This window comes from Anabrus simplex, chromosome X (genome assembly GCF_040414725.1).
Source record: "Anabrus simplex isolate iqAnaSimp1 chromosome X, ASM4041472v1, whole genome shotgun sequence".
In the NCBI taxonomy this organism is placed as follows: domain Eukaryota; kingdom Metazoa; phylum Arthropoda; class Insecta; order Orthoptera; family Tettigoniidae; genus Anabrus; species Anabrus simplex.
Window position 1 is genome coordinate 189407554 of NC_090279.1, and position 15921 is coordinate 189423474.

General features: G+C 40.6%; 1 protein-coding gene across 1 annotated transcript in view; it reads left to right on the forward strand.

Moving 5' to 3' along the window:
- The window catches only part of LOC136886385 (phenoloxidase 1), a 90536-nt gene that overhangs the window by 37814 nt on the left and 36801 nt on the right, over positions 1-15921 (forward strand). The window contains exon 7 of the mRNA XM_067159153.2: positions 6370-6534. Within this exon, the coding sequence (XP_067015254.2) occupies positions 6370-6534 (165 nt within the window). The remainder of the gene's footprint in view (positions 1-6369; positions 6535-15921) is intronic.

The window sequence follows — 15921 nt, forward strand, 5'->3', positions numbered from 1 at the left end:
GTGCATATGGGAATAGGGAGATGGAGTTTTTACTATTTGCAGACAATATTGTGGTCTGGGGAACAAACAGCAAAGAAGTAAAAGATCAACTTGATGCATAGAACAAGAGAATTGATAAGTATGATATCAAAATAGTGCACAGAACAAGAGAATTGATAAGTATGATATCAAAGTAAGTGCAGAGAAAACCAAGACCACGGTGATATCAAGAGAAGAAAGACAAGGGAAAGGCTTTGTGAAAATTGGTCAAAGCCTTGAAATTGTTGACACTTTCATATGCCTAGGGACTGACTTAATGCAAAATACAAGGATGGAAATGGAGATTAGCAAGAGGATGCAGCAGGGCAATGCATTCGACCAGAGTGTAAGAAACCTTGTCTGGAATAAGGAAGTGTAAAAAGAGAATTTACAAAATGTATTGTGCAGCTGTAAAGGAATTTGTGTATCTTGGGTCAGTCATCAATGACACGGGAAGCTGTGAAATAGAGATCAAAAGACGTATTGTTCTAGGCCGTGCTGCAATGGTTAAACTCATTAAGATCTGGCAGAACCAGACGATAACAAAAGCTACGAAGATGCGCTTGGTGGAATCACTATTGTTCTCAGTCTTTCTGTATGACTGTGAGACCTGGACCGTGAATGCTAGAGAGTTGAATTGATGCCTTTGAGATGTGCTGTTGTAATAATAATGCTATTTGCTTTACGTCCCACTAACTACTTTTACGGTCTTCGGCGACGCCGAGGTGCCGGAATTTTGTCCCGCAGGAGTTCTTTTACGTGCCAGTAAATATACCCAAACGAGGCTGTCGTATTTGAGCACCTTCAAATACCACCGGACTGGGCCAGGATCGAACCTGCCAAGTTGGGGTTAGAAGGCCAGTGCCTTAACCGTCTGAGCCACTCAGCCCGGCGATGTGGTGTTGGCAGGGAATGCTGCGTGTACTCTGGACGGAAAGAAGAACCAATGTTTCCATTCTGAACAAACTAAGCATAAGAAACATCTGTCTTCTCATGTGAGTGAGTGTTACCTCCAGTTCCTTGGCCACATTTTCAGAAGAGAAGGAGAGAACTTGGAAAAGACCATTTTGCAAGGCAAAGTTGAGGGCAGTAGACCACGGGGAAGAACAGCAAGCAGATCAGGTGAAGAAGATCGCTGGCCTACCTCTTCAGATCATGCTAAGGAAAGCTGAAAACTGCTCTGGATGGAGGCATATCGTCAAGGTTGCAACGCAGAAATGAGAGAGTTATGAGGTCTCGACTCTCAGCAATGAGCAAAACAACTAATGATGATGTTGCTGATGATGATTGTGCGCTGAGTCCTGGACAACGACAAGTAGCGAGGAGAGTAGAATTCAAGTCAGCGAAATGACATACCCAAGCAGTATAATAAGAAAGACAAGGAAATACAGATTGAGAAACGAAGATGTGAAGTTCGAGGGAAAGAGAGCGAGAAAGAGACCTAGAACAAGGTGGATCAATTCAATGAAGACGATGCAAGAAGAAGAAACTTGGACTGGGACAAAATAATGGAAGAGGAATGGTGGAAAGAGAGAAAGTGGAGAAGTGCCATAAAAGCCCCGACCCGGCAGGAGCTGGATAAGGAGAAAGGAGGATGAGATGTTTGATGCCATTGGCATCCAACTTTACAGGGTCCAAATGCCTAGAGCCTGGTGTATGGAGAAACATTGCAGCATAAGTATTGTCTCTACAGGTAAGTGTTCCCTTAACGAATGAAGTCTGATGACATCTCAATGCCGTTTATCTGTGCAAGTGGAAATTAAGATATCGTCATTTCGAAACATTATCAAATGGAACCAGCATCTGTATGCTTACAAATTTGCTGTTGTGCCTGCGTTAAAGCGTCCAAACAAACCTTCACGTGTTGAGTTCGACCGGCGGTTTCTGAGTGAAGTGGAGTCAGGACTTTTGTATCCTCAGGTTTTCATTTCTTCAGATCAGGCCTGCTTCAGACTGTCAGGGTATGTGAACTCAAAAGAACACATGCCATTATGCATCAGAAAATTCCCATCAGTACGTCTCAAGATTGGTGTGTGGTGCGCAATGTCTGATGTCTGCATCGTAACACGATTCTTTCAAGAAACTGTTAATGCTAACCAGTATATCCAGACACTGTATAATACATATGTAGATCAACTCACAGAAGATGAGTGACTGTATGGATATTTTCAGCAGGACCGAACAACAGGTGTACTCCAAAAATCCTACAGCTATTGCTACGCATCTCTCACAGTTTGATAAATCAAGCACAGCACCGCATCGACGTCAACGGTGGCCATTTCCAGCATCTTCTGTAATGTTCATTAACGAGGGTCCATCCTGCATCAGTCTATTGTAAACGTTTTCTGAGCCAGTTTTATTTTTCCCAGCTGGTCAGTAAGTAATATCCCTTGAACATTACTTCTTTAGCCTTTATTGGTACACCTTTATTCCAATTATTAAGCAATTAAAATGAACTGCAGTGTCATCCCACTTCGATCTCTAATACCAATATAATGGTCCGTTATTGGACATTATAAATTTTCCAGCTAACTCATTCTTGGTTGCCTGCGTTTCGCCCTCGTGTGCTAAGTTAGGCTCATCAGTTGGGACTTAGCACACCACCCAAGACTCAACGCTAGTGCACACCGTGGAGGCCACTGCATAGGCTACTTGAAGCCACCAGCAGTGCCAATGCACTATGAGAGCTATGTCTCATTTTCAAAAAGTTGATGCCTGCCTGGCCATCAGATAATACAGATGTTGATTCCCATAGGGAATTTAAAATATTGGACATGTCCAATAACGGACCATTATATTGGTATTATAAATTTACTCATTCGGGACAAATATTTTAAATTCCCTATGGGAATCAACATCTGCATTATCTGATGGCCAGGCAGGCATCAACTTTTTGGAAATGAGACATAGCTCTCATAGTGCATTGGCACTGCTGGTGGCTTCAAGTAGCCTATGCAGTGGCCTCCACGGTATGCACTAGCCTTGCGTCTTGGGTGGTGTGCTAAGTCCCAACTGATGAGCCTAACTTAGCACACGAGGGCGAAACGCAGGCAACCAAGAATGAGTCAGCTGGAAAATTTATAATGTCCAATAATGGACCATTATATTGGTATTATAAATTTACTCATTCGGGACAAATATTTTAAATTCCCTATGGGAATCAACATCTGTATTACTTCGATCTCTCCCTGAAAGGAGCCTTAATTCATCCCATTGCAGAAGATGTAACGAGTTCGAAACCTTAGCTCATCTATTAGAGTTCTGTCGTAAGGGAGAGCTGATGAGAATCCATCGGCACAATATAGTTCGCACATTGATTGCTGGAAGCTTCCGTAAAGAGCAATATTTTGAGATCTATGAAGAAGTACCATGTCTTTCAACAAATGGATCCACAAGACGAGCTGATATTGTTGTCATCGACCAGGTGAAAGGTACGAGTATGATGATTGATCCCACTGCAAGATTTGTGGAAAATGAACAGCAGCCTCGTTTAGTGTGTGTGTGTGTGTGTGGAGAAAAAGGCCACATATGAACCATGCCTTGAGGATCTCAGAAAGAAGTATGGAATTACAAAATAGGAAGTCATTGACCTTATGATTGGCGCTCGAGGGACAATTCCTAAGGATACACTGAACTTCTTAAGTACAAACAAAATCCTGGACACCATTATCCAGACCATGGTGGACTCTGTGTTAAAAAATTAATTGGCGATTGTTAGACACCACTTGTACTCCTTAACTTGAAGAACCATGTATTGGATTTTCTTTTCCAAATAAAATTTGAAAGAGACAATCTGGTCGCAATTGTAATCTTGAGTTATGCCGCAAGCCCTGCTTAATCCAAACATCATATAAAATAAATATTATTCATATAAACTGATTATGAGGCCGATCTTTTGATTCCGTAATAGGGGCGGCTATCAGATGGATTATCTCTCTAATCTCTGTACCTTGTGGTAAAAGGCACTCTCCAGTTGAATCCTTCTAATAATTTCCACATCCAGTCTTCATTTCCCAAGTATTTCCAGTTCCTTGTCTCCATTTTTTTTTTTTTTTTTTTTTTACAAGTTGCTTTACATTGCACTGACACAGATAGGTCTTACGGCGACGATGGGATAGGAAGGGCTAGGATTAGGAAGGAATTGGCCATGGCCTTAATTAAGGTATAGCCCCAGCATTTGCCTGGTGTGAAAATGGGGAAACCAGGGAAAACCATCTTCAGGGCTGCCGACAGTGCGGCTCGAACCCGAATACTGGATACTGGCCGCAGCTATCGAGATCAGTTTCTCCAGTTTTGAAAGCTCCTTTTCCTTATTTAGTTCCTCTACTCATCACCATTGTCTTGCACCTCTCCACATTGATCCTCAATTCCCATTGTTCAATCCTTCAATTCAATCCATTCAGCTGTTGTTGTACCTCATCATCTTCTCCCCAGATCACGTCATCTGCAAACATCACAGTTTTGTTTGAAATACTGTTTTGCTCCTGAAGGAATTATTGTATGTTATAATCAAGTACACCTCTGTATTAGTATATTTCAGTCACTTCTCCAAAATGACAGTTTCAGCCTCGTACAGCTCATTATAGAAGACAAGATAGACGGAAGTATGGACGAGGATGGAGAAGACTATCCACGATACGACAAACTTGAAATGAGAATTGCAAAGAAGGAATAATGGCTTGATGGTTGTCCATTACACTAAATAAGCCGGTCCCGTGGTGTAGGGGTAGCGTGCCTGCCTCTCGCCCGGAGGCCACGGGTTCGATTCCCGGCCAGGTCAGGGATTTTTCTCTCGACCTGAGGGCTGGTTCGAGGTCCACTCAGCCTACGTGATTAGAACTGAGGAGCTATCTGACGGTGAGATGGTGGCCCCAGTCTCGAAAGCCAGAATAACGGTCAAGGGGATGCGTCGTGCTCACCACACGAACCCCCATAATCTGCAGGCCTTTGGGCTGAGCAGCGGTCGCTGGGCAGGCCAAGGCCCTTTCAAAGGCGTTAAGTGTCGTGGGTTATTACACAAAATAAGAAATTAAAGACCATGTGATAACATTTCGAAATGTTAAAACATAGTAACATTAAATTTAAATGAGGGTTAGAAAACAATGACATCTAAAGTCAGGATGCAGGAAACAGCGGAACAAAAATTTTCATGACCAAAACTTCAGAAAGAAAAACAATATTTCTAAGAGTCCTGTTTATTGTATAAAAATATGGTTCGAAAATTCAAAACAAAACAAAGAAACAATATTTATCAAACTTTGGTACTGAATGGCATAAAATAAAAGGTGATTAAGTTTTAACAAACAAATGTACAGCGTGCTTTACAGCCATGCGATTAGAATATCACATCGACAAAACTTAGCCAGTAGACCTCAGTGAGGAAAACGCCTGCACATTTGAAATTAATTAAAAGTTACTTTAACATTAGTAGTAAAAAAAAACTAAGTCTGAATAGTAGCAAGGCTTACCCAAGAAATGCTGAACTCCCCCACGTTGTCTGGGACAGGTCACGGACCACATCTGTCCTCTACGACAACCAGAACAGAAAGATGACTTGCAACGGCACGGCTCATGGTGGGTATGCTCGCGAGACGGAAGACAGAAAATTACCTCACCAAAATGAATGTCCAATGAAAGTGCAGGGTTATCCTCTCTTGACATATATTGACCAATAACGAAAGTTTTTATTTAGACCAATATGAGAAATCTTCTTTCTTGCTAATGCTTTTTTAATCAAAAGTACTAGAAGATGCAATGTGATGCAACTGGATGCAACCCCTAACATTGCGTATGTCCCATAGGGTGTTTCAAAAGTGTTTCCAGCAAATACATTTTTACATAAATAGGGTTACATAAATGAACATCCAAAAGAAATTAATTATTTCAGACAGCCGCATTTTCCCACTGTTACAGTGGTGTTTAAACATCTATGAAGAGAAGGAAGAACAAGAATATTCTGCTCTCTCTTCCTTGTTCATCATTATTGATGAGGATTTGACTGCAACGTCTTGATTGTTGAACTGCTGCTGAAGATCCTCTTAGGTTAACGGAACAAGGCTGCATTCTGTTGTTGGCAACTTCTAGTCTTTCAACATCCAGGGGTTCAAGAAGTTGATAGTTGCTTGCTGATGATGCTTGTTGTTTTAAGGGGCCTAACACCGAAGGTCATCGGCCCAAGTTGATAGTTGGGATAGTTGAAGGCCAAGGGCTCTTTTGACTTTTGGTTTTCTTCAACTTCCAGAACCATGCAACCCTGTTATTAGTTTTTTTTTTTTTTTTTTTTTCACGATGTACCTTCTTTGAATGTTTCTTACAGATGTCAACAATAGCACTTTATTTCTTTGCCTTTAGACGAAAGGTGAGAAAGTCCAGCTGACAGAGAAGAATGGCATCGATATTCTTGGAAATATGGTAGAAGCCAGTGACCTCAGCATCAACAAACCCTACTATGGAAATTTACATAACATGTTGCATATGGCCATTGCCAACATTCATGATCCAGACTTTCGACACTTGGTGAGTAGATTATTTTGTGACAAATCAAGTTGCATATACAAAGATAAGCACATAAATAGGAAAATATAACAGTTTAACACTCTCAGGACCAAACCCATATTTTGTACTTGTCCTCAACAAAAAATCCTCCTCTGCACCTACTCATGGATCTTAACTCATGATACACCATCTGAAAATGCTTTCTTATACACCCCACTTAGAACTTTCAGAGTAAGTGCTTTGTTTTACTCTCCTCAACTTTCAGAAGGAAAAAAAAAATTCTTTACTCCAACTATCGTCCTCATTTACTGCGTCATAATTTATGATTTTCATGATTTCTGTGTTAATTTCCCAGTTTCAGTAGCTTTAACTTTGTTTTGGACACTTCCACCTAATTACCACTTACACGAATTTATTCTATCTCATTTATAGTAGAACTAGTTTTGTTCTCGTATGTAGACCATCTTCAGCTACAATGACAAACTTAAGAACCATACATTACAAACTACCTATATACAATGATAAAAATTCTATTTAAAGTTTACATTCCTTTTCTTAGTGCCAAATTTCAATAACAATAGTTCACCAGCAAGCATGGGAAAAGCAATCTCACAGCACAATTGATAAAGGTACTTCTTTGGAATATAGAAGGTATTATAAATGCCAGTAAGATGCTTCCAGATGAATTTCTCCTGGCATAAAATTCTGTCATTTTGACAGAAATAATGCTAACAACTGAATGGACAACCAATGGCATGTACATGATACATCATTTCACAACACAAGAACGAGTGGGGAGGCCAAAAGGAGGTAGCACATGCCTCCTTTATTGCAAGTCAACTCAACTCCTAAGCAGTCTCTTTGATGTTAGCCAGGCTGTTAGTCAGTAAAGAGGCTTCCACAGCGGTAAATAGTTCCTAAGTTTGTTGCCTGTTTTTCAAGTCAGGAGCTTCCCTCAATTCGGTTAGATATTCTGATGAATTGACTTGACCAATTAAAAATTTTACCCTGTAAAAATGTGGAAAATATAGCACAAATTTTATGTTAATCGAGTTTGTTAATAACTCGTTATCTTTTCTACACAGATGGCAGTGAATGGTTATTGTTCTCAAAGGTATTTGTAATAAAATAGAACATTCTTTCACATGACATGAGATCTAATTGCATTGTATACTTTGTAAACCTTGTTTGAGTTAATTTCATTGTTACAACTTGCTGATTAGTTCACATAATTTTTACAATTTCAAAGATGGACTGAAGAGAACTGTTGGCAATACTCACTGTGTATGTATGTATGTTCAGTCCTCAGCCCTAAGGCTAGTTGGATCCTCAACAGCTCTGCCATCAGCTGTCATAGATGGCCTAGGCATCACTGAAGAGGCGTGCTAGAGAAATGAGGAGCGAGTTAGTTTCCCGTTACTTTCCTCGCCGAGCCAGAAGTTGCTATTATGTATCAGTTTGCCAAGTCCACTGAAATGAATGCACCAACCGACCCTATGAGCTTATTCGTTTTTTTCCCATTTTTTCTTTTCCCTAGAGGTTTAACCAATAGGCTATTTTGTTAAATTTTGCACTAATACACCAAAGGTTTTCGGCGATGCAAAGATGGAGGAAGTTTGCAGCCAGTGCCTTAATTAAGGTACAGCCCCAGCATTTGATTGATATGAAAGTGGGAAACCACAGAAAACCATCTTCAGTGCTGCCTACAGTATTTGAACCCACCATCCAAACCAAATGCAAGCTAACAGCTACTTGCCCCAAACAGCGGAAGAGACGAGCAAAAAAAAAAAAAATAAATAAATAAATAAATAAATAAATAAAAAAAAAATCCAGAGATATTATTGAAATCTTATTTCAGTATCAAAGCGGATAGCTGGGCCGGAACAGCGCATAAATGTCCGGCTCCAGGGTCACAGGGGTCCCGGGTTTGATTCCCGGCAGGGTCGGTCGGGAATTTTAACCATCATTGGTTAATTTCGCCGGCACGGAGGCTGGGTGTATGTATCGTCTTTATCATCATTTCATCCTCATCACGACGCACAGGTCGCTTACGGGAGTGAAATCAAAAGACCTGCACCGAACATGTCCTCGGACACTCCCGACACTAAAAGCCATACGCCGTTTCATCTTAGCGCATAAATGCGAAGCGGTAGCTGTTGGAGATTCCTGCGGCAAGGAAGCATATTGAAGGATATTTCACTACAAATTGTCTGCGACCTCTCTACATTACTATGTTTTTACATATGTATCGTACATAAGAAACTGTTCAAGCGGGTGTTTCGCCTGTTGCATTGCTATAACCTCTGCGTTACACACGTGCTGCACAGCTGGCTGGCTTTCACAGAGAAACTGCCGCCTTCTCGACCTTGACTGGCGCTTCTCGAGCCCGCCCGTGGCTAGCGAGGTTTCTCCCGGCCCCACCCGTAAGCAAACGCACTGTACAAAGACAGAATAGTACTTCTCCAGTTACTCCTACTCGCGTGTCGTGCAGTGTAAGGTTGTTAAGATACAGCCTCTTTCGGCAAACTTCATCGGGCAGTGTTAAGATTTTAACAAGTGTCTTATAATTCAGCGTGTGTAGTGTGAATTGTCAGTTAATTTGCGTGACGAATAATCAAAGTAATCTATTGCGATGCCAAATGAAAAGTTCACGCTTGAACAAAGAGTATATATGTACGAGATGTACATAAAAACAGACTCGTGTAGGGAGGTGTGTAGACAATTTCAGGTTAAATTCCCTGATGCTCCAATTCCAGGCAGAGAAACTATTAGGCGTCTTATTCATAAATTAAGAACAACGGGATCGCTAAACGCTAAAATTCCTAAGCCGAAACGAAGAGTTCTGACGGAGGAAAAAATTGACGAAATCGTTGCGTCGTTTGCAAGCTCTCCAAATAAATCTGTGGGACGTGTTGCGCAGGAAGTTGGTGTTTCAAAAGCTTCGGTCTTTACGGCTATCAGACTTATTAAACTGAAAGAACGGAAGCCCGTAGAATCTACGAGCATCGTCGTTTGTGACGCACTGGCAGGTCAACATCAGAAGACGGAACAACAGAAAAGGAGGCAAGAACAAACTTGAAAACACAAAAGTACGAGGACAATCTCCACCTCTACGTCTTAACCCACTACCACCTTCTTAAATTGAAAACTATCGTGTATGAATTAATTACGGCTCCGTGACGATGAAAACCGAGTGAATTTCTGCAATTGAGTTTTACAACAAAACTTTATTGACGGCACTGCCTGTCAACCTCTCAGGTAAAATTTTACTGACTGACTGAGGTGCAAAAGAGAGGTTAGGAATCCAACATGTTGCGGCTGCCAGCATGCCAGTAGACGTCACTACTCTACAGTACGGTACACCACGGAACACAAGGCCGCCAAATGTGGAACTTAGGTCTGGTTAGTGGCAAAACCATTGGTATGGTTTGGTTAGATGATAAGTTAGTGACAAGACTATTAGTCCAAAAGGAAAATAAATTGAAATGGATCGGTTAGACCTTTGCCCTATAAGGGGGAGAATCTGGAAGTCTAAGCGGAGGCCTGTTGTTCCTATGTTCGACACGGGTCAAAACTTCAATTAATGAAAAATTGACTTCCCTTCACCATGATGCGACTTCCTAAAAGGAAGGAATAGGTGAATTTCACTTCTTCCGCGAATAATATTGTTTACGCCACGGATTCGTAATCAAATGCGGCACACACTTAATGACGTTTCAAACTTTCCGGTTTCATTACGTTACATCAAATACAGTAGAGATTTATAGCCTTGTTAAAATGGGAGACAATTCGACGGTGGCGCTTCTAGTGACTTGACCTGAAAAGACGCGCTAAATTCAAATATCAATGGAAATGCATATACGAAAATGGATAAATAAATTACGTCTAGAAAGAAAGTATTATTGAGATATTAACTTCGAAATTGCTAAAGCAATTCTGGATAAATGAATGAAGAATTATTTAAAAGGTTATTATTTAATTATTTATTTAAATAATGGTTCATGTTTGTGGGTTACTGTAGTCACGTCCTAGTTCGTGAACCATGGGCAACGGCTGAGTGGCCTAGTAAGTGGTCCTGAGAGTCGGGATACCAGTTGCTAAGGAAAGGGAGTGGGCATCTCGGACATATTCTGAGTCCTGGCCCTCCTTGTGCTCAGGTGGCTAGGACTATACAATTCACCGGTGGTCCATAACCTGTTAGAAGAGAGATCCTCACTTGGACTATGTGCAAGTAGGGCAGCATCCTGCTTCATGAATTTACCGAGCTCAGTACATTTTAAGCAAGCCTCGGACCTATGGGAGTAATGGAGTCCCACTCCCATTTGACAGGCGAGGGACTCCTTGGAAACAACTTGGCGAACGAAATGGAATTCGATGGGGAGCTATCAATATTAATGGGGCTTATGGAAGAAAGAAGGTAGAACTGGCTGAGTCAGCAAAGAGGATGCATCTGAATGTGCTAGGAGTACGTGATATTCGGGTAAGGGGAGATAATGAGGAAGAGATAGGAGATTATAAAGTGTACTTGACGGGTGTTAGAAAGGGAAGGGCAGAGTCTGGGGTAGGGCTCTTTATCAGGAATACCATTGCACGCAACACAGTTTCTGTTAGGCATGTAAATGAGTGAATGATGTGGGTAGATTTGTCAGTGGGAGGAATTAGGACAAGAATTGTGTCCGTGTACTCGCCATGTGAGGGTGCAGATGAGGATGAAGTTGACAAGTTTTATGAAGCATTGAGTGACATCGTGGTCAGGGTCAACAGCAAGGATAGAATAGTGCTAATGGGCGATTTCAATGCAAGAGTTGGGAATAGAATTGAAGGATACGAAAGGGTGATTGGTAAATGTGGGGAAGATATGGAAGCTAATGGGAATGGGAAGCGCTTGCTGGACTTCTGTGCTAGTATGGGTTTAGCTGTTACGAATACATTCTTCAAGCATAAGGCTATTCACCGCTACACATGGGAGGCTAGGGGTACCAGATCCATAATAGACTATATCTTAACAGACTTTGAATTCAGGAAATCTGTTAGGAATGTACGAGTTTTTCGCGGATTTTTCGATGATACAGACCACTATCTGATCTGTAGTGAACTAAGTATCTCTAGGCCTAGGGTAGAGAAAGTGAAATCTGTCTGCAAACGAATAAGGGTAGAAAATCTCCAGGACGAGGGAATTAGGCAGAAGTACATGGATATGATTAGTGAGAAGTTTCGAACAGTAGACAGTAAGCAGGTTCAGGATATAGAAAGTGAATGGGTGGCATACAGGGATGCTGTAGTAGAAACAGCAAGGGAATGCCTAGGAACAAAGATGGGAAAATCGAACATCTTGGTGGAATGATGAAGTGAGAGCAGCCTGTAAACGTAAAAAGAAGGCTTATCAGAAATGGCTCCAAACAAGGGCCGAGGCAGACAGGGATTTGTACGTAGATGAAAGAAACAGAGCGAAACAAATAGTTGTTGAATCCAAAAAGAAGTCATGGGAAGATTTTGGTAATAACCTGGAAAGGCTAGGTCAAGCAGCAGGGAAACCTTTCTGGACAGTAATAAAGAATCTTAGGAAGGGAGGGAAAAAGGAAATGAACAGTGTTTTGAGTAATTCAGGTGAACTCATAATAGATCCCAGGGAATCACTGGAGGGGTGGAGGGAATATTTTGAACATCTTCTCAATGTAAAAGGAAATCATCATGATGGTGTTGCAAACAGCCAAGCTCATGGGGAGGAGGAAAATGATGTTGGTGAAATTATGCTTGAGGAAGTGGAAAGGATAGTAAATAAACTCCATTGTCATAAGGCAGCAGGAATAGATGAAATTAGACCTGAAATGGTGAAGTATAGCGGGAAGGCAGGGATGAAATGGCTTCATAGAGTAGTAAAATTAGCATGGAGTGTTGGTAAGGTACTGTCAGATTGGACAAAAGCAGTAATTGCACCTATCTATAAGCAAGGGAACAGGAAGGATTGCAACAACTATCGAGGTATCTCATTGATTAGTATACCAGGCAAAGTATTCACTGGCATCTTGGAAGGGAGGGTGCGATCAGTCGTTGAGAGGAAGTTGGATGAAAACCAGTGTGGTTTCAGGCCACAGAGAGGCTGTCAGGATCAGATTTTCAGTATGCGCCAGGTAATTGAAAAATGCTACGAGAGGAATAGGCAGTTGTGTTTATGTTTCATAGATCTAGAGAAAGCATTCGACAGGGTACCGAGGGAGAAGATGTTCGCTATACTGGGGGACTATGGAATTAAAGGTAGATTATTAAAATCAATCAAAGGCATTTATGTTGACAATTGGGCTTCAGTGAGAATTGATGGTAGAATGAGATCTTGGTCCAGGGTACTTACAGGGGTTAGACAAGGCTGTAATCTTTCACCTTTGCTGTTCGTAGTTTACATGGATCATCTGCTGAAAGGTATAAAATGGTGGGGAGGGATTCAGTTAGGTGGAAATGTAGTAAGCAGTTTGGCCTATGCTGACGACTTGGTCTTAATGGCAGACTGTGCCGAAAGCCTGCAGTCTAATATCTTGTAACTTGAAAATAGGTGCAATGAGTATGGTATGAAAATTAGGCTCTCGAAGACTAAATTGATGTCAGTAGGTAAGAAATTCAACAGAATTGAATGTCAGATTGGTGATACAAAGCTAGAACAGGTGGATAATTTCAAGTATTTAGGTTGTGTGTTCTCCCAGGATGGTAATATAGTAAGTGAGATTGAATCAAGGTGTCGTAAAGCTAATGCAGTGAGCTCGCAGTTGCGATCAGCAGTATTCTGTAAGAAGGAAGTCAGCTTTCAGACGAAACTATCTTTACATCGGTCTGTTTTCAGACCAACTTTGCTTTACGGGAGCGAGAGCTGGGTGGACTCAGGATATCTTATTCATAAGTTAGAAGTAACAGACATGAAAGTAGCAAGAATGATTGCTGGTACAAGCAGGTGGGAACAATGACAGGAGGGTACTCGGAATGAGGAGATAAAGGCTAATTTAGGAATGAACTCAAGCTGTACGCATAAACCGGCTTCGGTGGTGGGGTCATGTGAGGCGAATGGAGGAGGATAGGTTACCTAGGAGAATAATGGACTCTGTTATGGAGGGTAAGAGAAGTAGAGGGTGACCAAGACGACGATGGTTAGATTCAGTTTCTAACGATTTAAAGATAAGAGGTATAGAACTAAATGAGGCCACAACACTAGTTGCAAATCGAGGATTGTGGTGACGTTTAGTAAATTCTCAGAGGCTTGCAGACTGAACGCTGAAAGGCATAAAAGTCTATAATGATAAGGTATGTAATGTATGTATGTATGTTATTTAAATACTGAAATTAGACATATAAACAAGATGTGAAATGGACTGCTGTGAAATGGCTTGATCTTTAATTTATGCATTACTATTATTTTGCTTTAGCATTCCTGCCCGAACTTTTATGGTTAGATTTGTCTTTTTTTCATTTTAAAAACATTGCAACATCACATTAAGGCACTTGTCAATAAAAAATATCGGCACATTCCTTACACACATGATGCAATGAATTAACAATTAAAAGCTGGACAATTTTCCTCTTAACATGAAGCCTACTAACAGAAATAAAATCTATAAAATCCCTGCTTTAATCTGAGAAGAGGGATAAAAGAAAGAAAAGTATGGAAATGTTGTCGAAAGTGATGCTTTGAGGAATATTTATGTACATTTAGAGTAAAAATATAACATAGCCTTGGCTGTATATTTGAGGATTTCTAAAGTCGCTGGCCTGGAAATGATCTGAAAAGATCTTATAATTCTTATATAAGCGTAACGTCCCTTATTTCTTGTACACCTTATCTAAATCACTTCTGTGACATTTCAAAATCCACAGATCACACCTACAACAACACATTGGTATTGAAGGTTAACTGCTGCACACATTGGTATTGAAGGTTAACTGCTGCACTGTACAATATAATATGCGTATTATATTTTAAGACAGTTAAAATATGGGTCGAGCAGGTCAGAAAATTATGAAGTACTATAAAAATCTCTTTGTCACTGGAAGAATATATATACAAACACAATATTACTTACATTTTCTTGTCACGACGGAAGCGAAAGAAAGACGGCGCATTCTTTTCTACTTTATGGTTACTGCAGCCAAACACAGCACATACCTTTCCCCTCATGTTGAGAGGAGATATCAAGGAATGACACACGCTACTATTTAATTATACACCAAAAACTTCACACACAAATACACGTGCTCTTATGACAGAATCAGTAGTTCTCAGGTCTACCCGCTAGAGAGAGCTGTAATAGCTGTCCCTTGATATCTCGCTGAGTATTCATCAAGTGAACTACACATGATTTTATCATTATATTAGATTTTTTAGTCATTCATGAACTTTTTTACAATAACTGTAAAATTTTTGTCTTGCCTACAATCATCATCAAACACATTTTAGAATGGTTTTAACCTGTTGCCTGACAAAAATAAGAAGGTTTTGATAGTAACTGAAGATGCCTCACAGTAAGAGGCGAAACATGTCTCGCATTAAAAAAAATGTTTTTAATTTAAATGCCAACATCTTGTATTGTATTGAATAGATGGAAATAAATATTAAATATTTTTCTATATACATTTTATCTCACTGAGTGTTGCGTATTGTCCCTACTGTATTTGGTTACATTTTGCCAAATGTGGCAGCCCTGCTCTTCATCATAATAATACCAGGATTGCCAATTTAGCCATTATGTGGCTTGATCAGACCTTTTCAAGTATTACAAATTTTCGAAGCAGACTCTTGCAGCACTTGGCCATTTCTTGCCATATTTACTTTGGACGTTTTGTATTGTGATTTTCCATGCAGTTCAGATTATAGAATAATATTGCCAGTTAGATCATTTTATGAAATATCTCTTAAATTCATGATAATAAAAATAATTAAACATCCCTGTTTCGTAAATAACCACAAAAAATTCTGATTTGACTTTCCTCACGTGTTTGTCTCCCTTGTCTGAATCAGTCGAGAATGAAGTGAAAAAGTCCAGTTTAACACGACACCAGTGATGGCCGCTCTTTAGGGGCACAGGGTCGCACGCCCCTCCCCCCCACCCCCCCATAGGATATGAGCTTGTCTTGCTTTTCAGCAGAAATTAAAAAATTAAAATGAGAAAATAATCAAAATTAAGGTATTTACATCATTGTGGCATAAATGCAGCCAATTACATGTATCATATACTTCTATTCTGCTAGTCCCAGTGCTGAATGCAGCAGCTGGGGATAACTCCTCTGTCACTGAGGGAGCAATGTATAAGGAAATCTTCCCGCTGCTTTGCCGCTGGGCATGAGGATGCAAGAGAACACTACAGGCGTTACAAGAACCTTGTGTCCAGAGCTCTCTGCTGGCACTGTTGGGACGGCCGGATGGGAGTT